The sequence below is a fragment of the Neolamprologus brichardi genome, chromosome 7 (assembly GCF_056152115.1).
Source record: "Neolamprologus brichardi isolate AB-2024 chromosome 7, ASM5615211v1, whole genome shotgun sequence".
In the NCBI taxonomy this organism is placed as follows: domain Eukaryota; kingdom Metazoa; phylum Chordata; class Actinopteri; order Cichliformes; family Cichlidae; genus Neolamprologus; species Neolamprologus brichardi.
Genome location: NC_142110.1, coordinates 37,896,876 through 37,923,419, shown reverse-complemented (window position 1 = coordinate 37,923,419; position 26,544 = coordinate 37,896,876). Strand labels below are relative to the sequence as shown.

The following is a 26,544-nucleotide window of genomic DNA, read 5'->3' as shown; positions in this document are numbered from 1 at the left end:
CGTAAAAAGACGGAATCGTCTCGTATTCAGAGAAAATATCACGCGTTTCGTATTGAGGTGAAAAGGAACTCAGTTTGTCCCGGACTTCAGCTAGGATGGAAAAAGACACAAAGCTGGATTTATTCTGTCGTTACACTGCACAGCTGCCTCTTCTTCTCCTCTCATTCTCTCCTGTTGCTACTTTAATCATGAAACTGATTAATGATCAGCTGATCGGCTTTTCTCTCTTGTCTGTTTATCGCCCACTTTGCGCCAGAAAGAGGAAACCGCCGGATGTCCCGCTAAACAACAGCAGCACGTTTAAGCTTGATCAGCTGTTGTTAGAATTTATTTAATATTAATTTCAAGTATCAGCTGGGTGTTGTAATTGGCTAAAAATAATGTAGCCTACTGGTAAGAGGGATGTTGTTAGCCTTCCACATTTCGACACTTCAAAAGCTTCAGGAGCTTTCCGCTCAGCACAGCATCAGCACCACGGAAATACACGGATACATCCATAGACTCGAGACACAATGCGTTTTTGGGACTTTCAGGTGTATGGACCAATGTTTTATTTTCTAATCAAACCAGAAATCTTTAATGAGCAGCTGGATTTGTCTCGCATTAACTGGCTGAGTTAATGCCAGTTAATGCAACATCGAAGCAGCTGGACTCCACAGCTGTGCGTGTTCATGGAGCTGCATGTTCACCTGCTGGTCATCACTACCTGACAAGTTTAACTGTCTTCAGAACATTGAAGAGGCCTTATTGACAGTATTTGGCTCCACATATCTGTGTGAGCAGATTTTCTCTTACATGAGTGTCCTCAGGTAGCCGTTTGAATGCTGGACACTCGGAGACCTGTGTCTTTGAGTGGGAGACCAGAGATCACATTAACATGTGTGTCTCTGTATTAACAAACATGCCATATTGGCCCAGTTTATTTTTCTTATCATTGTTGTGAGGAGACCATAAATAGCATTTGCATTTTCTGTTGTATAGTACATTTACTGTTATGGATAAAAAGTATTTTTTTGTTTCAAAATAGCTGATAACTATTCACTGATAGCTGCCAACATCTGTGAACAAATATCATTCTATAAAGTGGTTCTATATAGTGTGTAACTGTTCATATAGAGCGTTATTAAATTTATTGCTAATGCAATCATGTGGCACACTGACTTCTGACGAAATTTTAAATGGCACTTGCCATCACAAAGGTTGCCTACCCCTGCTCTAGCCTTTAGGACAGTGTAGCCACATTTGCTTGCTGCATAACTTAAAGAGTCGTTCTTCATTGTTCTTCATTTTTTTCATCTTCACCAAGTTTTTTAACATTTCTTATAATTCCCATACTGAAGTTAAATCGCATCATTTCGTATGCTGCTATTACAAACTCCTTCATGTCCCATTAGGAGCTGATAGCTCACTATAAGATTTGTGACCTGGCACGTACCACTATGTCCTCACTATATCGCACAGCCTTAAAATTGATCAAGGCCACCATTAATCTCAATCACTGTGTCGTCAAAGAGGAGCCAGAGCTGAGGAGAGCTGTCTCCCAGAGTGTGGATCACATCTTAATCAGGGGCTTGTTAGCCCTGGGCTTAACCATAGCTGGAGCCTGCAGGAGGGGGCCTTATTCAAACCTCTGTCTGAGCTCCAGTTAAAACTCCAGTGATCACCTCTTGTTGATCTCTGCAGAGCAGAGGATAATCACATGGTGAATGGGTTTGACAGAAATGCTGCTTTTAAGGTGAAGCCCATCTGGCATAAGTTGCATAACTGAAAAGCAGTTTTGTAGCCATGAATTGTTTTAGAACCACTGGAAGAGAGCAATTACCATATTTCCCGGACTACAAAGCGCACCTGAATATTAGCCGCACAAGCTAAAATCAGGGGAAAATCCTGTTTTGTACATACATTAGCCGCACCTGACTAAAAGCCGCAGGTGTTTCAATGTTGACTTATCATATGTAAGAGAATATGCACAAAGGGAATTGTCAGGAAAGAGATGGCTGTTTGGAGACACACCCCTTTTATTAATATTTTGAAAAACAAGTTATGGGTACATATTTGCATAACTTTTTAGGTATATGTACAAGTAGCGGTAATTACAAGTATGAAACATGTACTGTGCTTCATAAACGAGTAACAAATGTAGTACATAACAATAACCTACAGCACACCAGAAAAATAGATTCGGACTACCTTTTAGGCTCAGGTGCAGTGACACGGCTTTAACAAGAAGAAAAGTCAGTCATTCACCACCATCTTTCTCTTCTTCCTGCGCACTAAAACCACCAAAGTCCTCTTCTCCAGTGTCGGATACGAACAGGCTCAGGATGGCTTCGTCATCCACTCTCCACTTCTCTCCTTCGTTGTCACTTTCAAAACCAAACAAATCCTCGTTGTCAGTGTCAGAGTCGAACACCCTCAGAAGGGCCGTGGCGGTGTCCTCCTCTCCATCATGCAGCAGTCCAGCCCTTCGAAATCCGTTGGTGATCATGGATGTTTTCACACTTTTCCACGCTGTCAGATTCCACTGGTGGAGTTGAGCATAACTTGCTTTTCGCAAGTTTATCGTCGCTCGTCATCCACGCCTCCCGCTGAACGCATAGCGCTACTTTGAAGTTTGTTTTTGCGCTACTTGTACGGCACTATGTTGCCTGGCGGATGGACATGTGACCAACATACCACTCTTGAACCCGATACTGTGTGTCTGATCACATGCCCTTCCGCCAGGCAACGTAGTGTCGTACAACAGCGGAACATATAAAACAAATCGTCTTACGATATGACAAAAATCATGGACAATCCATAGAAAAGCCACACCTGACTAAAAGCCGCAGGGTTCAAAGTTTGTGCAAAAAGTAGCGGCTTATAGCCCGACAATTACGGTAATCATTTAAAAAGAGACTTTTGCTCTAATATTTGAAATTTGTGTTTTGGGAACACTGCATGCAGAATTTTTGAAATACCCATTAATGACAGTTTAAACAGACTTGTCATTCCAAATATTTGTATCCTTATTGATTAAAAAACATGAATAGAAATGGTTAACCTTAAGTTAAATATAAAATAAATACATAATATGTGTCACTATGCATAACCAGTTTTGTTTCCTGATTGCATCACTACCAAAGTTCCCTGGATGGTTTGTTTTTAGTGCCTGTTATTCAAAGCTATCAGAGGCTTGATTAGACTTCAGGGTGCCAGCTCTCTACACCGCCCCGCTCGCTTAAGATTCAGATTAAGAGGCCTATGTGCCAACTCTACCAAGCTGTGGGGGTGGAGGTGGGGTTGCACTATACCAGCCTGTGCCAGTGCCCTACTTTGACTGAGTAAGCGCAAAGAATGTTTGCCACGTGCAGTGGCATCCTCCAGGCAAGATGACTTTGAACTCCCTCCCAGCTGAACCCGTAGATCTATGTCAGTGTCCCATTGTAATATCTAATGAACTCAGCTCTCATATCCTCACTACTCAAAATTAAAAGATTGTTTTCCCCTCACACACTGATAAGAGGAGCTCTGCAAACCAACTGATATAAAGCCCTGACTTTCATTAGTATGCTATGATTATAGCTTATTGGCAAGAGCATGCCGCCCCTTCAAATATTTCCCTTGGATGTGAATATATTTTTAATTATAATACATTAATTATAATACATTTATTCACACATGGATTTATCTGTACCCGTTAGTGCTAAATTACTCTTAACGTGACTTCCCAAATTATATTAATAATCTTAAAATGAATACGTTGCCTGAAGGTCCATATACTACCAAAAGATTCTACTTTACAGCTAATTGTAGACATTTTTGACCTGTGTTTTAACAAAGATATTATAAATCTTGTAATTTTAGATGTTAACACAAGACTTATTAGTCCTTATTAATTCTTATTTCTAGACTGCAAACACTACACGGAGATTAAAGGTTTTATGAGCCCACTTGCTCTTTTCCTCACCGAGGACGAGCAAAAATATGCAAATTATAACCTCAACTGTCTCCTAAAAACATTAATGTTTTATTATTTGGACCTCCAGCATTTCTAAGGCCACAGTGGGACATTTGTGAGTGGATGTAGTCATGATCTTAAAAATAAAATAGCTTTAATAAGAAAGCCTAACATTTCAAAAAGTTGCTTTTGTTGTATTCAAGATTATTCTGGGACTTGTAAATGTTTGTGTCCTTGTACTGTTTCTTTTGAGAGTATCAGCTGTAAACATTTTTATACAGTCTCCTCATATTTCTTCTGTGGATTCCTTAATGAGGATGAGTTGTAACAGAGTAACTGGATTAATTAGTTTTTCACATCCCCAGGTTGCTGATCTATGGTCAGTACTGCAGCCACATGGAGAATGCCCAGAAGAAACTGGACGAGCTAATAGCCACACGGGAAGATGTCAGGATTAAAGTAGAGGTAACATTCATCTCTACACACGTTTAAAATGAATGTTGTACTCAGAAGTTGTGGTATTTGTACCAAATTATCTGGTCTGAGTATTTTAAAAACTGATGATCTGCTAGGATTTTACCACTCATCCATCTCCAAAGTTTGCAGACAATGACACAAAAAAGTAAAAATATGCTGTGAGTAGCATTTGTCAGGATGAACATACCTTCTTCATGCCAGAGGGCAGAGATCATGGCCAGATTGTTTTCTAGCTGATAATAAGGCAACAATAACTGAAAAAGCATGTTACAACCAAGGTATGCAACATCTTCTCTGAATCCAAAATGTGACCAACCTTAAATCAGATGACCACACCATGTGCCGCTCTGGTGAGTCTGGATTTCTGCTGTGACACTTTAATGACAGGATCAGAATTTTGCTTCAAAAAGAAGATGGCATGGATTTATCCTGTTTGTGCCAACAGCTAAGGCTAGTGGTGGTAGACTAATGGTGTGGGGAACATTTTCTTGGCACACTTTGGACCCCTTACAGTACCAACTGAGTGTCATTTAAAAAAAACACAGCCTACCTGAGTATTTTGCTGATCATGTCCATCCATTTATGACCACAGTGTGCCTGTCTTCTAATGGCTGCTTCCACAGGATAATGCACCATGTCAAAAAAGCTCACCGGGTTCCAGAGTGTGATAGCCAGCAAAATTATATTTACAAATTGTTAAATGTTCCTGCTGACTCCTGGCACCAGTGTGTGGAGATAGATTATTATATTACAGCAGCTGGATAGTTGTCCACCTGTTTTGATATGGCATTATAGCTAGTGTTTTGGCCATGCACCATGTGCAAACACCACAGGAGAAGAGAAACATATTTCGGTGTATTGCATCACTACTAAATTCATTGTGTGCCAATTATAGAAAAAGGAAAAAGTGATGCAGTATTTCTTTTAGAAAGTATAGTCAAATCTAAAATTTTATATCAATCCAGACTTGCAGTACATGCTCTGAAGAGTTGTACCAACAAAATAAGCTGCTTTAGAATATGGCCGTTTCAATCAAAGCCCAACTCAAAAGTAAAATTTACTGTTGAATAAACAATGACAATGAGTAAATAATGACTTAAATGAATTCATCAGTGGGGGCAAGCTTTGCCTTTGTTAGGCAGAACCTATAATGAAGTCAGATGTAATTTGCATATTTGCCCCCAGAGCCTTAAAAAATTCAGAACATTTTGTTATACTGAACAAAACAGAATATTAACCAAACAGGGGTTGTGGTGGATCTTGGTTGTATTATTAAATTTCCTTGTGCACAGGAAAAGATGAAACAAGAGAAAAGGAACCTTTACTGTGTAAATCTGGGACATTTTTAGAATCTATGTATACAACAAGATCTCCCCCTCAGTATGCTTCTGTGATTTTGTGATGTTATACAGACTGAAAATCCTTAGAAAAGGAATGCAGGATAGAGCGGGATTAAAGCACATTTGCAGTTAGAATGGGAGGACAAGTGGGCCCTAGAGCTGATGAGCACAAAAGGCAATACATATAGCTATACAGGGTAGTAGTAACTGAGATACCCCATTCAAAATAAAGGAGCTTAGTAAAAGGCTAAGTCAGCCTGTTATTGGCTCAGTATAGAAAAGTACTGTTTGTAAAACAGGATAAGCTTTGCTGATATTGCACACTTAAAGAAACTGAGTGAACAAAGATGTACACAGACACCACTGTGAGGGAACCTTATAGGATAATACTAACAAAAGACCGCTTCTTATGGAGCCGAGGGAGAATTTAGGGATATGCACTCATTTGTCAGAGGATGTCCTCTCTCAGTATGCTGCGTAATTGTGTCACAAATAGCTGGCACAACCAGAGTTTTTGTGCCCTGAAAGAATAAACCGGCCTCATTGCTAAAGGAGTGCCCTGCGAATGTGTGGAAGTAACAGCAGCAACACAACAGTGTATTCTTAAACAACAAATGAATACTTGTTTGTAGGAAATCTACAATGCTGTATTATGCAACTTGTAATAACTGTGCCACTGCTTGTGTCACTCTTCCACAGGAATGTACAATGAAAGTGCAAGAAGGAAAGTTCAAGCTCCAAGATCTTTTGGTAGTTCCCATGCAGAGGGTGCTGAAGTATCACCTCCTACTAAAGGTAAAATCCAAATCTGTAAAACCTGTTTATGTGTTTACACAGTTTCATTCAAATGTAATTAAGATTTTGGCAAAATAGCCGTGTGATAGCATACACACTTGCTTTATTTTTAACTTCTTACCTTTCAAAGGTTTATCCCAATCGTCTGTGCTGCTATGTCTCTGTGGCACAGCTAGTGTATGTTGCTAACTTTCAGATATAGTTTGAGGTGCAAAAACCCCGTCTTCTGGAGTTAACGGAAATGATGCGTCTGTCAGATGACCTGACGAACAACAGAGACATGAAAAAGGTGTTTTCTGATTTCAGTAAACATGTTGTTTCTTTCACTCTCGACTCTACACTTAAGCTAAGCTAAATAAGGAATACGCAGGTTTCTTTTGATTTGACCAAATTTGGCATCACAGTCTAACTCGAAGTCAAATCACCACTCATCAGCGTGTGCTTCAGACGCTGCTAAATCCTTGAAATACAATATATGCTGCACCCACTTCAAAGAACTTTGTATGTGACATTTTTGACACTTAGAGTTCAAGGATTTGTGCTGTATATATTTCAGAAAGTTAATAGCTTTCCATCCCGAAAAGCAGATCCGCACTGTAAGATTTTCTTCTTGAGACTTCGTCAGGGAGGCTATGGTTTATATTATGAGGTGCCGTAAGGGACATTATTACTGAAACGCTCTCACACACACTACTGAAACGCTCTCACACACACTACTGAAACGCTCTCACACACACTACTGAAATTTTAGCTCTCACACACACTACTGAAACGCTCTCACACACACTACTGAAATTTTAGCTCTCACACACACTACTGAAACGCTCTCACACACACTACTGAAACGCTCTCACACACACTACTGAAACGCTCTCACACACACAACTGAAATTTTAGCTCTCACACACACTACTGAAACGCTCTCACACACACTACTGAAATGCTCTCACACACACTACTGAAATTTTAGCTCTCACACACACTACTGAAACGCTCTCACACACACTACTGAAACGCTCTCACACACACAACTGAAATTTTAGCTCTCACACACACTACTGAAACGCTCTCACACACACTACTGAAACACTCTCACACACACTACTGAAATTTTAGCTCTCACACACACTACTGAAACGCTCTCACACACACTACTGAAACGCTCTCACACACACTACTGAAACGCTCTCACACACACTACTGAAACGCTCTCACACACACTACTGAAATTTTAGCTCTCACACACACTACTGAAACGCTCTCACACACACTACTGAAATTTTAGCTCTCACACACACTACTGAAACGCTCTCACACACACTACTGAAATTTTAGCTCTCACACACACTACTGAAACGCTCTCACACACACTACTGAAATTTTAGCTCTCACACACACTACTGAAATTTTAGCTCTCACACACACTACTGAAACGCTCTCACACACACTACTGAAACACTCTCACACACACTACTGAAACGCTCTCACACACACTACTGAAACGCTCTCACACACACTACTGAAACGCTCTCACACACACTACTGAAACGCTCTCACACACACTACTGAAACGCTCTCACACACACTACTGAAACGCTCTCACACACACTACTGAAACACTCTCACACACACAACTGAAATTTTAGCTCTCACACACACTACTGAAACGCTCTCACACACACTACTGAAACACTCTCACACACACTACTGAAACGCTCTCACACACACTACTGAAACGCTCTCACACACACTACTGAAACGCTCTCACACACACTACTGAAACGCTCTCACACACACTACTGAAACGCTCTCACACACACTACTGAAACGCTCTCACACACACTACTGAAACGCTCTCACACACACTACTGAAACGCTCTCACACACACTACTGAAACACTCTCACACACACAACTGAAATTTTAGCTCTCACACACACTACTGAAACGCTCTCACACACACTACTGAAACACTCTCACACACACTACTGAAACGCTCTCACACACACTACTGAAACACTCTCACACACACTACTGAAACGCTCTCACACACACTACTGAAACGCTCTCACACACACTACTGAAACGCTCTCACACACACTACTGAAACGCTCTCACACACACTACTGAAACGCTCTCACACACACTACTGAAACGCTCTCACACACACTACTGAAACGCTCTCACACACACTACTGAAACACTCTCACACACACAACTGAAATTTTAGCTCTCACACACACTACTGAAACGCTCTCACACACACTACTGAAACACTCTCACACACACTACTGAAACGCTCTCACACACACTACTGAAACGCTCTCACACACACTACTGAAACGCTCTCACACACACTACTGAAACGCTCTCACACACACTACTGAAACGCTCTCACACACACTACTGAAACGCTCTCACACACACTACTGAAACGCTCTCACACACACTACTGAAACGCTCTCACACACACTACTGAAACACTCTCACACACACAACTGAAATTTTAGCTCTCACACACACTACTGAAACGCTCTCACACACACTACTGAAACACTCTCACACACACTACTGAAATGCTCTCACACACACTACTGAAACGCTCTCACACACACTACTGAAACACTCTCACACACACTACTGAAATGCTCTCACACACACTACTGAAACGCTCTCACACACACTACTGAAACGCTCTCACACACACTACTGAAACACTCTCACACACACTACTGAAATGCTCTCACACACACTACTGAAACGCTCTCACACACACTACTGAAACGCTCTCACACACACTACTGAAACACTCTCACACACACTACTGAAATTTTAGCTCTCACACACACTACTGAAACGCTCTCACACACACTACTGAAACGCTCTCACACACACTACTGAAACGCTCTCACACACACAACTGAAATTTTAGCTCTCACACACACTACTGAAACGCTCTCACACACACAACTGAAATTTTAGCTCTCACACACACTACTGAAACGCTCTCACACACACTACTGAAACACTCTCACACACACTACTGAAATGCTCTCACACACACTACTGAAACGCTCTCACACACACTACTGAAACACTCTCACACACACTACTGAAACACTCTCACACACACTACTGAAATGCTCTCACACACACTACTGAAACGCTCTCACACACACAACTGAAATTTTAGCTCTCACACACACTACTGAAACGCTCTCACACACACTACTGAAACACTCTCACACACACTACTGAAATGCTCTCACACACACTACTGAAATGCTCTCACACACACAACTGAAATTTTAGCTCTCACACACACTACTGAAATTTTAGCTCTCACACACACAACTGAAATTTTAGCTCTCACACACACTACTGAAATGCTCTCACACACACTACTGAAATGCTCTCACACACACAACTGAAATTTTAGCTCTCACACACACTACTGAAATGCTCTCACACACACTACTGAAACGCTCTCACACACACAACTGAAATTTTAGCTCTCACACACACTACTGAAATGCTCTCACACACACTACTGAAACGCTCTCACACACACTACTGAAACACTCTCACACACACTACTGAAATGCTCTCACACACACTACTGAAACGCTCTCACACACACTACTGAAACGCTCTCACACACACTACTGAAACGCTCTCACACACACTACTGAAATTTTAGCTCTCACACACACTACTGAAATTTTAGCTCTCACACACACTACTGAAATTTTAGCTCTCACACACACTACTGAAATTTTAGCTCTCACACACACTACTGAAATTTTAGCTCTCACACACACTACTGAAACGCTCTCACACACACTACTGAAACGCTCTCACACACACTACTGAAACGCTCTCACACACACAACTGAAATTTTAGCTCTCACACACACTACTGAAACGCTCTCACACACACTACTGAAATTTTAGCTCTCACACACACTACTGAAACGCTCTCACACACACTACTGAAACGCTCTCACACACACTACTGAAACGCTCTCAAACACACTACTGAAATTTTAGCTCTCACACACACTACTGAAACGCTCTCACACACACTACTGAAACGCTCTCACACACACTACTGAAACGCTCTCACACACACTACTGAAACACTCTCACACACACTACTGAAATTTTAGCTCTCACACACACTACTGAAACGCTCTCACACACACTACTGAAACACTCTCACACACACTACTGAAACGCTCTCACACACACTACTGAAACGCTCTCACACACACTACTGAAACACTCTCACACACACTACTGAAACGCTCTCACACACACTACTGAAACGCTCTCACACACACTACTGAAACACTCTCACACACACTACTGAAATTTTAGCTCTCACACACACTACTGAAACGCTCTCACACACACTACTGAAACGCTCTCACACACACTACTGAAACGCTCTCACACACACTACTGAAATTTTAGCTCTCACACACACTACTGAAACGCTCTCACACACACAACTGAAATTTTAGCTCTCACACACACTACTGAAACACTCTCACACACACTACTGAAACACTCTCACACACACTACTGAAACACTCTCACACACACTACTGAAACACTCTCACACACACTACTGAAATTTTAGCTCTCACACACACTACTGAAACGCTCTCACACACACAACTGAAATTTTAGCTCTCACACACACTACTGAAACGCTCTCACACACACTACTGAAACGCTCTCACACACACTACTGAAATTTTAGCTCTCACACACACTACTGAAACGCTCTCACACACACTACTGAAACACTCTCACACACACTACTGAAATTTTAGCTCTCACACACACTACTGAAATTTTAGCTCTCACACACACTACTGAAACGCTCTCACACACACTACTGAAACGCTCTCACACACACTACTGAAACGCTCTCACACACACTACTGAAATGCTCTCACACACACTACTGAAATGCTCTCACACACGCTACTGAAACGCTCTCACACACACTACTGAAACGCTCTCACACACACTACTGAAACGCTCTCACACACACTACTGAAATTTTAGCTCTCACACACACTACTGAAACGCTCTCACACACACTACTGAAACACTCTCACACACACTACTGAAATTTTAGCTCTCACACACACTACTGAAATTTTAGCTCTCACACACACTACTGAAACGCTCTCACACACACTACTGAAACGCTCTCACACACACTACTGAAACGCTCTCACACACACTACTGAAACGCTCTCACACACACTACTGAAACGCTCTCACACACACTACTGAAATTTTAGCTCTCACACACACTACTGAAATTTTAGCTCTCACACACACTACTGAAATTTTAGCTCTCACACACACTACTGAAATTTTAGCTCTCACACACACTACTGAAATTTTAGCTCTCACACACACTACTGAAACGCTCTCACACACACTACTGAAACGCTCTCACACACACTACTGAAATTTTAGCTCTCACACACACTACTGAAACGCTCTCACACACACTACTGAAATTTTAGCTCTCACACACACTACTGAAACGCTCTCACACACACTACTGAAATTTTAGCTCTCACACACACTACTGAAATTTTAGCTCTCACACACACTACTGAAACGCTCTCACACACACTACTGAAACGCTCTCACACACACTACTGAAACGCTCTCACACACACTACTGAAACGCTCTCACACACACTACTGAAACGCTCTCACACACACTACTGAAACGCTCTCACACACACAACTGAAATTTTAGCTCTCACACACACTACTGAAACGCTCTCACACACACTACTGAAATTTTAGCTCTCACACACACTACTGAAACGCTCTCACACACACTACTGAAACGCTCTCACACACACTACTGAAACGCTCTCACACACACTACTGAAACGCTCTCACACACACTACTGAAACGCTCTCACACACACTACTGAAACGCTCTCACACACACTACTGAAACACTCTCACACACACTACTGAAACGCTCTCACACACACTACTGAAACGCTCTCACACACACTACTGAAACGCTCTCGCACACACTACTGAAACGCTCTCACACACACAACTGAAATTTTAGCTCTCACACACACTACTGAAACGCTCTCACACACACAACTGAAATTTTAGCTCTCACACACACTACTGAAACGCTCTCACACACACTACTGAAACACTCTCACACACACTACTGAAATGCTCTCACACACACTACTGAAATGCTCTCACACACACAACTGAAATTTTAGCTCTCACACACACTACTGAAATTTTAGCTCTCACACACACAACTGAAATTTTAGCTCTCACACACACTACTGAAATGCTCTCACACACACTACTGAAATGCTCTCACACACACAACTGAAATTTTAGCTCTCACACACACTACTGAAATGCTCTCACACACACTACTGAAACGCTCTCACACACACTACTGAAACACTCTCACACACACTACTGAAATTTTAGCTCTCACACACACTACTGAAACGCTCTCACACACACTACTGAAACGCTCTCACACACACAACTGAAATTTTAGCTCTCACACACACTACTGAAACGCTCTCACACACACTACTGAAACACTCTCACACACACTACTGAAATTTTAGCTCTCACACACACTACTGAAACGCTCTCACACACACTACTGAAACGCTCTCACACACACTACTGAAACGCTCTCACACACACTACTGAAACGCTCTCACACACACTACTGAAATTTTAGCTCTCACACACACTACTGAAACGCTCTCACACACACTACTGAAATTTTAGCTCTCACACACACTACTGAAACGCTCTCACACACACTACTGAAATTTTAGCTCTCACACACACTACTGAAACGCTCTCACACACACAACTGAAATTTTAGCTCTCACACACACTACTGAAACGCTCTCACACACACTACTGAAACGCTCTCACACACACTACTGAAACACTCTCACACACACTACTGAAACGCTCTCACACACACTACTGAAACACTCTCACACACACTACTGAAACACTCTCACACACACTACTGAAACACTCTCACACACACTACTGAAACACTCTCACACACACTACTGAAACGCTCTCACACACACTACTGAAACGCTCTCACACACACTACTGAAATTTTAGCTCTCACACACACTACTGAAACGCTCTCACACACACTACTGAAACGCTCTCACACACACAACTGAAATTTTAGCTCTCACACACACTACTGAAACGCTCTCACACACACAACTGAAATTTTAGCTCTCACACACACTACTGAAACGCTCTCACACACACTACTGAAACGCTCTCACACACACTACTGAAACGCTCTCACACACACTACTGAAACGCTCTCACACACACTACTGAAACACTCTCACACACACTACTGAAACACTCTCACACACACTACTGAAACGCTCTCACACACACTACTGAAACACTCTCACACACACTACTGAAATTTTAGCTCTCACACACACTACTGAAACGCTCTCACACACACTACTGAAACGCTCTCACACACACTACTGAAACGCTCTCACACACACAACTGAAATTTTAGCTCTCACACACACTACTGAAACGCTCTCACACACACTACTGAAACGCTCTCACACACACTACTGAAATGCTCTCACACACACTACTGAAACGCTCTCACACACACAACTGAAATTTTAGCTCTCACACACACTACTGAAACACTCTCACACACACTACTGAAATTTTAGCTCTCACACACACTACTGAAATTTTAGCTCTCACACACACTACTGAAACGCTCTCACACACACTACTGAAATTTTAGCTCTCACACACACTACTGAAACGCTCTCACACACACTACTGAAACGCTCTCACACACACTACTGAAACGCTCTCACACACACTACTGAAATGCTCTCACACACGCTACTGAAACGCTCTCACACACGCTACTGAAACGCTCTCACACACGCTACTGAAATGCTCTCACACACGCTACTGAAACGCTCTCACACACACTACTGAAACGCTCTCACACACACTACTGAAATTTTAGCTCTCACACACACTACTGAAATTTTAGCTCTCACACACACTACTGAAACGCTCTCACACACACTACTGAAACGCTCTCACACACACTACTGAAATGCTCTCACACACGCTACTGAAACGCTCTCACACACACTACTGAAACGCTCTCACACACACTACTGAAATTTTAGCTCTCACACACACTACTGAAATTTTAGCTCTCACACACACTACTGAAACGCTCTCACACACACTACTGAAATGCTCTCACACACACTACTGAAACGCTCTCACACACACTACTGAAACGCTCTCACACACACTACTGAAATGCTCTCACACACGCTACTGAAACGCTCTCACACACACTACTGAAACGCTCTCACACACACTACTGAAACGCTCTCACACACACTACTGAAATTTTAGCTCTCACACACACTACTGAAATGCTCTCACACACACTACTGAAACGCTCTCACACACACTACTGAAACGCTCTCACACACACTACTGAAATTTTAGCTCTCACACACACTACTGAAACGCTCTCACACACACTACTGAAACGCTCTCACACACACTACTGAAACGCTCTCACACACACTACTGAAACGCTCTCACACACGCTACTGAAATTTTAGCTCTCACACACACTACTGAAACGCTCTCACACACATTACTGAAACACTCTCACACACACTACTGAAATTTTAGCTCTCACACACACTACTGAAATTTTAGCTCTCACACACACTACTGAAATGCACTCACGCACTCCACTGAAACCAGAGGCATTTCCGCTGAACAGGAAGTTGTTTCCTGACAAGGAAACTGATGGAAAAAGTGGTATATTTCAAAACACTACAAGGATGTCTACTCAGCAACCTGCTAGTACAGCAGTTCACAACCTTTTTTGTGTCACGTAAACAATATAAAAATTAAAAAAAATGATAAATACCATGAAAACCATGAATTTCAAACTCAAGCCTCAACTCTTGCGACCCGGTACCAAACGACTCACAGACCGGTACTGGTCCAGGACCTGGGGGTTGGGGACGGCTGTGCTTGTAGCCTAAGTGAAGCAGCCGCATTACTTAACAATATTTTAGCTTCCTTGAATTAAGGAATGGATTCAAGGTGCAACAGGGAATTTGGCAATTATGTCCTGTTTCCCTTAAGCTTTTTATATTGGCAACTCAGTTGTTAACACTATTAATCAAAAATTCTAACGACATACAAGGAATATCAATTTTTAATAAAGACTTCAAAATAAGTCAATTCACAGATGATACATCTATGTTTTTGAAAGATAAATACATGGTAGAGAAAACTAAAGCTTCTCGTTTATCTCTCAGTATCAAAAAATGTGAACTTCTCCCGATTCATACAAGCTCTGACTCCTCAATAGCTTTGGTTAAAGTTGAATCTAAAGTTAAATATATAGGGCTGATAATATCTAAAAAACCCAATTAGCAGAAAAGACACCAATATTTCTAACTGTATCATCGAGATGAAGAAATCACTTAGCCACTGGTTAAGCAGAGACCTCGCTTTTTTTGGCAGAAACATCCTATCTAAAGCTGAAGGCATCTCCAAATTGATTTATCCTTGTCACTCTCTATATATCTCCCCTAAAAGCATTAATAAGGCTAACACAGTTATTTTCGAATTTTTGTGGAGGAATAAAACCCATTACATATAAAGATATCAGCTTGTGAAGGAATACAATAAAGGTGGTATCAAAACTCCAGAATTAGAATTTATGGATAGCACCCTTAGAATTAAATGGTTAAAATCTTGTCTGTCACAGCCAGACTCTACTTAGCTCCACATCCTATGATCCTTGTTTAATAAAATAGTATACAGGATTAGACTTTATTTTGAAATGTGATTTTGCGGTAAATAAAATCCCCATAAAGATATCAAACTTTCCAAAACAGACTGTGCATTTTTGGGAAAATGAGATTTACCCACAACTTCTCCCCATAATTCAACCTTATGGAATAATAGGGTAATAACACTTAATCAAAAATCAATTTTCAAGAGTGACTGATTTGAACAAAAAGATTATATTCATAACAGATTTGTTGGATGATAACGGTGTAATTCTAAGTTACCCAGACTTTTCAGAAAAATATTGTCTAAACTGTTCTCAAAGAGAATATAACAAATTTTGTGAACTGGTCCCACTGCCTCTGCTTCGTTTGATTAAAATTTTTATGATATACAATAATTTCTCATCAGTGCTCCCAAATCTATTGCTAGGGCAATGTCAGCTGTTTGATAAAAATGCAATAAGAAATTTGTTAGTAGTTTCTTCAAAGACAAAAATATTTCATAGTTACAGCAGAATGGTTACATTGCATGGTTCTAATTTAGTTATTTCATATACACTGGATAAAGCATACTAAAAATTTATGAAATAGCCTATTCTACCTAAAGTTAAAGAAACACACTTTAAAAAAAATTAATCCTGTGGCAGAATTTCTAAAAAAAGAGATTTGGCTTTGAGGTGGATCAGTGTTCTTTTTGTACTGATTAAAATGAAACCCTAGAACATCTTTTTTTTTTCTATGCCCTATCACACAATGTATTTGGTGCAACTTAAAAAATTGGATTTCCCTAAATATTAATGATGTGCCACTATTTGAATTACATCATAATTTTTTTTATATGGATCATCTAGCATTGGGTGTATCAGACATTATTAACATCATCATACGTTTGAGTAAATATCATATCCATTGTGTTAAATGGGGGAACGCTAAGCCTTCTCTCCCTGGTTTTATTGATGATTTTAAGATATTTTTTTCTTTGCTAAAAAAGACAAAAAGCACATATGCCAAAAAAAAAAAAATAACCAGGATAATGCCCGTCTCCTGCTATTCTAAATTTTGACTTATGCTGAGGCTAATATATTTTTAAGTAATACAGCTGTCTCACTAAGACTAAGCTGTCTAACTTATCGTTCCATGATTCGATTCAATTCGATTCGATTCAATTCAATTCAATTTGATTCTGGGAAATTTTGACAGTCAGCAATATTATAATTCAGATCAGTACATTTACATATTTTTGTATCTAAAAAAAGGAAGCTGACACACGCAAGACTTTATCAAAGGTGTAAGCGTCACAGCAGATGCCTTTGTGTAAAAGTAGCTGAAGATAAAACACAGAAAAACATGAAGGTGATTTTTCCTGGCCTGGGATTTTATAAAAAATATTCTGCAGTACATCAAAAACGAAAGAAAACCATTAATCAACATATGAACGTTACCTCTCACGTTCCAGCGGTTTTATTAGAGACACGGCGTTTTGTATTTTGCATAATTTTTAAATGTTTAAATTTGTTCAGTATTGAACGGCAGAAATAAGATTTTCTTTTAGGAAGTATGTAAAACGAAAAAAAAAACAGCGGCCGACAGCGCTGTAAACAACAGTAGACTTGTGCGTAACAAGCAAGCGAATAATGCAGAAAACAGATTTTAAGACGGGAAACTGTTCTTGAAGTACAGAGAGAGAGAGAAAGAGAGAGAGAGAGCTGTGCATGACGTGTGATTTTATCGTGGTGGAAGCAAAACATTAAACGTCAGAGGGAATTCATGACGATGTTTATGTGAAGCGCAGTTTGGATCTTCTTTTGCTGCTGGTTCAGTCAATATTGTTTGGAGAGAGATCAAACTAACAGCTTTAGAATCAGGCAAAAACGGCATGAAAACAAAGCGCGGACCGCCGACAGATCAGAATCAGTCAGCTGTTGGCTTTCAGCCCCGACCGTGTCCTTGCCATCGGGTGAGAAAGGCGACATCCCATTGATTCTGATCCGCGGTCCGCGCTGTGTGTTTACGTCTTTGTGCAGAATCCTTGTTCCTGCTCTCATTTACTGTTTTAGCTGTTTGGTGGTTGTTGAAATTTTGTGAGGTTTCACCTGAGATTCTGGCATTTCGGGCAAAATTAATTTATATTAAAAAATCGATTCAGGATTTTAATGAATCGATTTCACGTTATCCAAGCCAGAATCGATTTTAATTGATAAATCGATTATAAAAACCCACCCCTAACTAGCAGGTTGCTGAGTAGACATCTGTGTAGTGGTTTGTTTGAAATCTACCACTTTTTCCTTCAGTTTCTTTGTCAAGAATTAACTTCCTGTTCAACTGAAATGCCTTCCTGTTCAACTGAAACGCCTTCCTGTTTAACTGAAATGCCTTCCTGTTCAACTGAAATGCCTTGGTTTTTCAGTTGTGTGTGTGAGAGCGTTTCAGTAGTGTGTGTGAGAGCGTTTCAGTAGTGTGTGTGAGAGCTAAAATTTCAGTAGTGTGTGTGAGAGCTAAAATTTCAGTAGTGTGTGTGAGAGCGTTTCAGTAGTGTGTGTGAGAGCGTTTCAGTAGTGTGTGTGAGAGCTAAAATTTCAGTAGTGTGTGTGAGAGCGTTTCAGTAGTGTGTGTGAGAGCTAAAATTTCAGTAGTGTGTGTGAGAGCGTTTCAGTAGTGTGTGTGAGAGCGTTTCAGTTGTGTGTGTGAGAGCGTTTCAGTAGTGTGTGTGAGAGCGTTTCAGTAGTGTGTGTGAGAGCGTTTCAGTTGCGTGTGTGAGAGCGTTTCAGTTGTGTGTGTGAGAGCGTTTCAGTAGTGTGTGTGAGAGCTAAAATTTCAGTAGTGTGTGTGAGAGCGTTTCAGTAGTGTGTGTGAGAGCGTTTCAGTAGTGTGTGTGAGAGCGTTTCAGTAGTGTGTGTGAGAGCGTTTCAGTAATAATGTCCCTTACGGCACCTCATAATGGTTCATCTCTGCTCTGGTTTCCAATGATGCATAACACCTCTCTCTTTTATTCCGTGTCTAATGGCGGTGTCAGCTGTCTGGATTTGGTCAGTGTTGTTATGATTTTTCAGACGTCACGTTAACCTATTTTACAAACTTTTTTCTGCCCTTTTAAAAAGCTGTTATTTGAAGTGTCACTGAGGCAACACATATTGCTTTGTGGACTTTAACTTAATACACCTCATTGATGTGTCTGCCTTTGCACATTATTCACTAATTGGTTATGTTGAGTTTTCTGTGCCCTTTAATTCAAAAATGTCAGGTGCTATTGCTAGTTGCAACTTGTCAAAACACAAATTTGCTCTCTTATTTCTTTTAATCATATATTTATGTTTATATATCTATATATATGTCATTAAATTGTTTGAAATTATTAGCAACAATTGATCTGGTGCTAAAATAATTGTAGTGGACTACAATTTTCATGACTAAATAATAATTGGGTTAAAAAACATTTTTAACCTAATCTTGCAGCAAGGAATCATAAGCTTAATCGTTCTTGCTTCTTTTTTCACCTTTTCTGCTTATAAGCAAAATCACAATGTCTGACCATAATCCAACAATTCACCTGTCTCCTTGTGTTTATTTATATTTTTAAAAAATAAATAAATACAAAAGCCACTGTAATACAGTATTACTCATGATTAATTGAATTTGCGTCTCAATTATGGATGAGCATATGGGTTTATGATACGGTTTGTAATAGCCAGGGGCGGAGGTGATTCATCAGGTGATTGTAGGTCCACACAGAGAGCGCCGTGGCATCTGTATTAGTTTGAATCGAACCCCTGCAGGAGTCGCACTGAGCCACTGAGGTCAAATCAACCGTGCAATAATCAGATTAAATACACCCCATTTCACTGCTTCCTGCAGCTTTGCAGTAAAACACTGCTGCACACTGAGGCCTCAGGGCATGTCAGACTGACAAGGCTTGTTTTGGTTTGGGTATGTGCGTGTTCAGTCCTGCTGAAGGGTACATCTACAGTTGTTGTTATATAGATATCATCTCAAGAGTGTGAACCCTATTTGATGATACTGTGCATGGCTCTTTTCTTCATTCTTTTATGTTGAACTTCACAGAGCAAATTCAACAATTCTCAGAAAACCTAAATCATGATCTTGTGCTATACATTTTGCTGTACAGTACAACTGTTTTTCTTTTGCAAATGTAATGCACCTCTTTCTTTAAAGGTGCAGAAGGTTACTTAGATAATACAAGTTACAGGTGGAGCCCAGATGAAAGCACTTTTTTCTTGGTTTTGTTTGTCAAGCACTTGCTGATAATATTTGAAGTAGGCATGAAAAGCCAGTGAGGGAAATGTCCCATATATTGAAGCTCATTATTAGTTTGAAATTGGAAGACCTAAAAACAGGGGATCTCGTCCGTGTAATAGCATAAGCTTCAAAATATCAGACAGATGATCCATGGTTATGTTACGGGTATGTTGGTATGGGTTAAATGGAGTACTATGGTTATTTCCTAATTTACATCCGGACTTGTTTTTCCACCTTATGCGTACAGTGTTTTATTCTTTTATTTTCCCACAACCTCACATGCACATTAAGCAATCCTAGCAGTTGCTGATAGTTTGGAATTTTCTGTTGGTTATGCAGCTAGCAGCTAATGATGCTGCTAATGTCTCTTCATACTGCTAACCTCAAACAGAGATGGTTTACTTCTTTTTAACTCCATGCTGGTACCTGCCAGCAGTGAAATCTACCATGAAAACATCACTGTAGTGCTTAATGAAATAAACAGAAACTTAAACATTTTTTTAAATATGAAAACTAACTGACTGCCTTGTTTCACACTGGGTTATGGAGCAGTAACAGGGGCTGCTGTAAAGGCAAGTTGCCATGCCATTAATAAACACTGAATCTTTCTGGGTTTCCCTTCTCCAACTGGTATTGCACAGATTGCCATACTCATATTTGTGTTTTTGTTTAAAAAGTTCCTGTACTTACTTTATTTTTATATTAACTTATTTGCATTTTTCTGTGTAATTTTGAGATTGAATTACTCAAAACAATTAATCTGTAGTGATTCAGTCCAGAACCTGTTTGGGCTGTGGCTTACCCAATTAACCAATCAGCCAGTACCAGTTGGTCACCTAATAAAGTTGTTTCCTAATACTTTAAGTGTCACTGCAGTCTTCACGTCATCATATTTTTGTTTAAAAATCAGTAAACTTTTGGAAAAAAATTACACAAACAGTTAGCAATACATGATCGAATGATTAGTGTGCAGAGGTCATCAAGCTCAGCTGGCATTAATGTGGAGGTCACAGTGTTATTTCCTAGCACCTGAACAGTAAACCCCTTTATGAGTAGCAGGTTGTTTTACAACATAACTTTGACCAATCTCTACTTTATCAAGCTAACCAGCATATATGCTGATCAGCCTACCAAACCACAGGCAAATCTTTACCCCTAAGTGCAAGCAAGAAAACTTGCATATTTACCTTTCACATTTGATTAACTTAAAGACACCAAAGAAACAAAGTAACTTGTTAAATCGGAGTAATACTGGCCAGAAAGGCAAGTTAAAATTGTTGATGTTAGATGCAGAAAAATGCATTTGGCAGAAACTTTACTGCCTCAAGCTTAGTTTTGATTATTTTTTTTAGATAATAATCAGACAGAATTCAAAATCTGAACCATTCATAAGATTGTATTGTACACAGCTTGAAAGCAGATCTAAAACAAAATTGCAATGCAGTCTAATTGTGTACATTATTATGTCAGTTCTTTGCATTAAAAACAAAACAGAAATCTGGGGCTGGGGGAGGGGGAGGGGCTAGTAAAGCAAAAAACAAGCTGAACTTGGCTGGTTGCTCTCTCTGCTTGCACTCAAGTTTTAAAGCGTACTTTTTAATGTGTTGTTAATGATTTCAGATCTGCAGTGTGCAGATTGTCAAATTTTGCCAAGACAAACAGACACACCATTGGAGTTTGGTTTTTACAGTTTCTCAAAGTACAAGAACATTTTTCTAACAAAATAATCTCTCCGTAGGAACTTTTGAGTCACTCAACTGACCGACCTGAGAGACAACAACTGAAGGAGGCTCTGGAGGCTATGCAGGTGTGTTTGTGGGTGCTGTTTAAAAAAAAATCTTGCAGAATCACCCTCTTAGCTAAAGCTACATAATTACATACAGCCACTGTGTTGCTCAAGTGTTGTAAATACAGCTTGAAATAGCAGATGCCTGAAAGAATGTCTGGCTCTTCCAGGACCTGGCCATGTACATCAATGAAGTCAAGAGAGACAATGAGACACTGAAAAAAATCAGCGAATTCCAAAGTTCAATAGAAAATCTTGTAAGTACTCCACACTTTCCTTGCACTTGTTTTCTTTTGAGCAGCTAAGAACATTTTAAAGGTTGTTCTTTAATATATACATGCCAACACACTGGCATGTTATCAACAGGTGTTTTTGAAGTTCGACAGAATGATTAGTCTCTCCTCAGAACACCTCTATCTTTCAAACTGCTTCCATGATCCTCAGCCATGATAATTCCCTTAATAACTCATTTATGTAAACTGCAAACTGCTCACTTTAATATTTTGTGTAGCACCAACCTTTTTTCTCGTTTTTCTATCTCTCTATCACAATTTCTTTTGTTGTTCCTTGTTGATATGCCAAGTCAGTATTCAGTTTTGGTTTGTACATGTGCCACATATACAGTACAGTAAAAGTGCTCTGAATAATTTATACATGTAGCCACTCTGTATGACTTTGGAAAAAAGTCAAAGGGAGGATGGAGATGTAAGTGTAGAGCAAAATCATCGTTTATCGTGGATATTAATTCTCTCTGAAATTAAAAGTCTAGCAAAATTATTTATTAAAAATTGCAGAATCCATTGGTTTAGTAGGCTGCTTTTTATATTTGTTTGGGTTTTTTTGTTTTTTGTGACCTAAGCAGCAGGTGAAGCTGGAGGAGTACGGGAGGCCAAAGATAGATGGAGAACTGAAGGTGTGCTCCTCTATGAACCGAACAAAACAGGACCGGTGAGTCCAAGTTCTATAGTAAAACTAAACTATAATAACCTTTAGCAACATTTTATCGCTGCCAATATTCAATAAAAATGTATGATTGTCTTCAGGTATATATTCCTCTTTGATAAAGTGGTCATTGTCTGCAAGAGGAAAGGCTATAGCTATGAGCTCAAAGAGATTATTGAGCTGCAAAATCATAAAATGTCGGATGACCCGACGAACAACAGAGACATGAAAAAGGTAAGAACATCACGGTTTGAAATGAGACAGAGCAATTTCGTCAGTGAGATCTTTGTAAAGGTGGCCCGGCTGGTGTAGGCGATGAAGCGGCATGTGTAATCATTACAAATGTTGCCCTTGAGCTGAAGGAGCTTGTTGATGGTAATTTCTGATGTGATTTCAGATGGGGTAATACACTGTTGTGTCAAACGTGCATTGTGTTCATTCGTGCTTGTAAAATCATGTAAATGCAATGAAGATCATTTAGGATTCATGACAACGTACTGAAGTGCACTGGGCATCCGGTCTAACATGGCTTTTTTGTTTTTGGATCTGCATGTGTGCGTACATGTTTGCATGTGTAACTGGGTCTTTCTCTGGTGTCTTTCTTTTTGCATGCTTACCAGTCCTGTGGAAAAATGGTAAGCTCAAATGATCCCCTTATTTAACACATCTTCTCATAGCGGCTTTGTTTGTGTTTTGGCTGTGGTGATTTTTGGGATGTAATACCTTGATTGCATATGCACAGTCTGAGTCTGTGACCAGCTTCTTATCCAATTAATTGCTAAAGCATGTTGATGATCTTTTAGGTCTGACTTGATTTGACCATATATTTGTTGGAACTGCTGATATCACATGCCTCTTTCTTATCTCGGTCTGCCATCCACAAACCTTTTTCTGCCATCTGTTCAACACTCACTTTTTCTCACCAGTGGTCTTATGGTTTCTACCTGATCCATCTGCAAGGGAAGCAGGGCTTCCAGTTCTTTTGCAAAACTGAGGAAACAAAGAGGAAGTGGATGGAGCAATTTGATATGGCCATGTGAGTACGACTAGTTGGATAAAATGTATTTTATGTGAGACTAATTGTCTTTGCCATGTTATTTTTCAGTAGCATGGGAAAAAATAAAGAATCCTAGGTATCCTCGGTTTAACTGGTTTATTTAATTCCATATTATTTACTTATCTAGGTCCAACATCAAGCCAGAGAGAGCCACAGCTAATCAGCACAACTTTGAAATGCACACATTTGATAAGAATACCAACTGTCGAGCCTGCAAGATGCTCTTGAGGTAATGACCCTGACAACCCCAGCGCTGGTATCTCTAGTGCCGTTAATAATGCACACCAAATACATCCTTATTCCAGACTCTCTAGTGACTGTTATGTCAGCATTTGGTAGCAACAGCATTTTTATGTGTTACTTATCCAGACAAACTTTATGAAGCAGAGACACTGTATGTCCAAAATATGCAACGGTAGAATTATTAATAAATTATGATGCACAAAAAAAGAAGTTCAAACTGAATGTTTTCACTGTCACCATCTTGGTGTTTTGAAACCACGTGTCAGCAGATGAGCAGGAAACAGAGGACATTCTGTGGCTAATCACTTGTGATTGACAGTTTGTTAACCAACGAGCATCCTGGATAATCCTCCTCTCTGATTCCCTGACTTATAATTTACAAAATAGACTTAATGTTTTATTCAGAGTGTCATGAAAATAGCAACTGAGCCCAATAAAATGATCAGGGAAGTGTTTACTGAGAACACAGAACCAGGGAGCTGATGGTCTTTTTGGCAAAGAAGCACTGCTGCCAGGAGACCTTTTGCAACTACTCCCACGTTGGCTTCACTTTTTCATAAAAGCACACAAAAGTTATTACAGTTAGGTAAGTATTTGGACAACAACACAATTTTTGTAATTTTGACTCTGTACACCACAAACAGAGGACAAAAGAAATACCCTTGGAGTGGAGTATACGCTACAGCAGTACAAATATAAAAATAAATAATTTAAGTAGCATTTGGTAGTGAACAAACAAACAGACTTAAATCACAGAGGGAATATGTTTTTGGCTCGCATAACCCGTCATTAGTGTGAAAGCATTCTTTGGAAAATATTCTAGTAAGTGTGACTGCGGCTGACGGATGTTATTTTTAAACATTTCCCGGCCCCGCACCACCCACAGTGTTCCTGAGTACACCTTCTCTCATGTGAGAATGCTGCTCGTCTGCAGTGGGATAGCCCGTGTCACTGAATCACCACTTTCACCTCTATTAGAGTCAGCCGGCTAAACCCCACTCTGTGTATTGACCCACAAATTGCATGGCTTTGCTGACCTAAATTCACAGAGCCGATGGCAGCAGGGACCAGCGTTCTCTCTTCCTGCTAGATGCTAATTACTGCTGCAGTCCCAGCAGATCCCATCGTGATTTATGGCACTTACTATTCAACTTGGCAGCGTGCGATGCATGCAGTGTTACAGTACCCGTAACAAATAAACTTCAGGAGTACACGGTTTAAACTGAGCCAGTTGATTTGGTGATTTTTAAAGAATTACAGAACGGGAATGATGGAGGATGTGGATTCGCAGTTGGAACAATTATAGGAACAAGCAGCAGGTCCCCTTGTGTGTTGTTCTTACAGGAGGTTAATTTGTGTCTCAGCCACTTCCTGTTTGCATTACTAAAGTGCATGTTTCTGTGTGTGTGTGTGTGTGTGTGCCTGTCCTCAAGGGGCATCTTCTATCAGGGCTACTACTGCTCTCGCTGTGGAACAGGAGCTCACAAAGAGTGTCTAGAAGTGATCACCATTTGTAAAATAAGTAGGTATTTCCTCTTTAATAGAAGATGTTATTCAGATGACTTTGTGAGGGTCAAGTAGTGAGCAAATGATAAAAATAGATAAATAAAAACTGTGTGACATATGTCACGGACATGCAGGGCAATAATGATGACTGCTGTAATTTGATGACCCCTGTCCTGCTTGTAGGCCTCTTTATGCAGCAGTAAAAGGGAGGCAGGCTTTTTTATTGTGTCAGTGGATTTAGCAGCAGTATCTGACAACGACAAATTTACTCAACATGAATTCAGAAAATCA

The 26,544-nt window shown here is 40.1% G+C and overlaps 1 protein-coding gene across 11 annotated transcripts in view; it reads left to right on the top strand.

The window, feature by feature from the left end:
- The window catches only part of vav2 (vav guanine nucleotide exchange factor 2), a 209,423-nt gene that overhangs the window by 167,861 nt on the left and 15,018 nt on the right, over positions 1–26,544 (top strand). For 4 of the 11 annotated variants that reach the window (XM_087843574.1, XM_087843572.1, XM_087843571.1 and 1 more), the window contains exons 9-18: positions 4,306–4,405; positions 6,457–6,552; positions 22,458–22,526; positions 22,676–22,762; positions 23,365–23,453; positions 23,549–23,681; positions 24,068–24,082; positions 24,374–24,483; positions 24,632–24,733; positions 26,181–26,269. In XM_087843574.1, coding sequence (XP_087699700.1) covers positions 4,306–4,405; positions 6,457–6,552; positions 22,458–22,526; positions 22,676–22,762; positions 23,365–23,453; positions 23,549–23,681; positions 24,068–24,082; positions 24,374–24,483; positions 24,632–24,733; positions 26,181–26,269 — 890 coding nt within the window. The remainder of the gene's footprint in view (positions 1–4,305; positions 4,406–6,456; positions 6,553–22,457; positions 22,527–22,675; positions 22,763–23,364; positions 23,454–23,548; positions 23,682–24,067; positions 24,083–24,373; positions 24,484–24,631; positions 24,734–26,180; positions 26,270–26,544) is intronic. The other 7 variants (XM_087843575.1, XM_087843573.1, XM_087843569.1 and 4 more) reach the window with 3 other exon arrangements.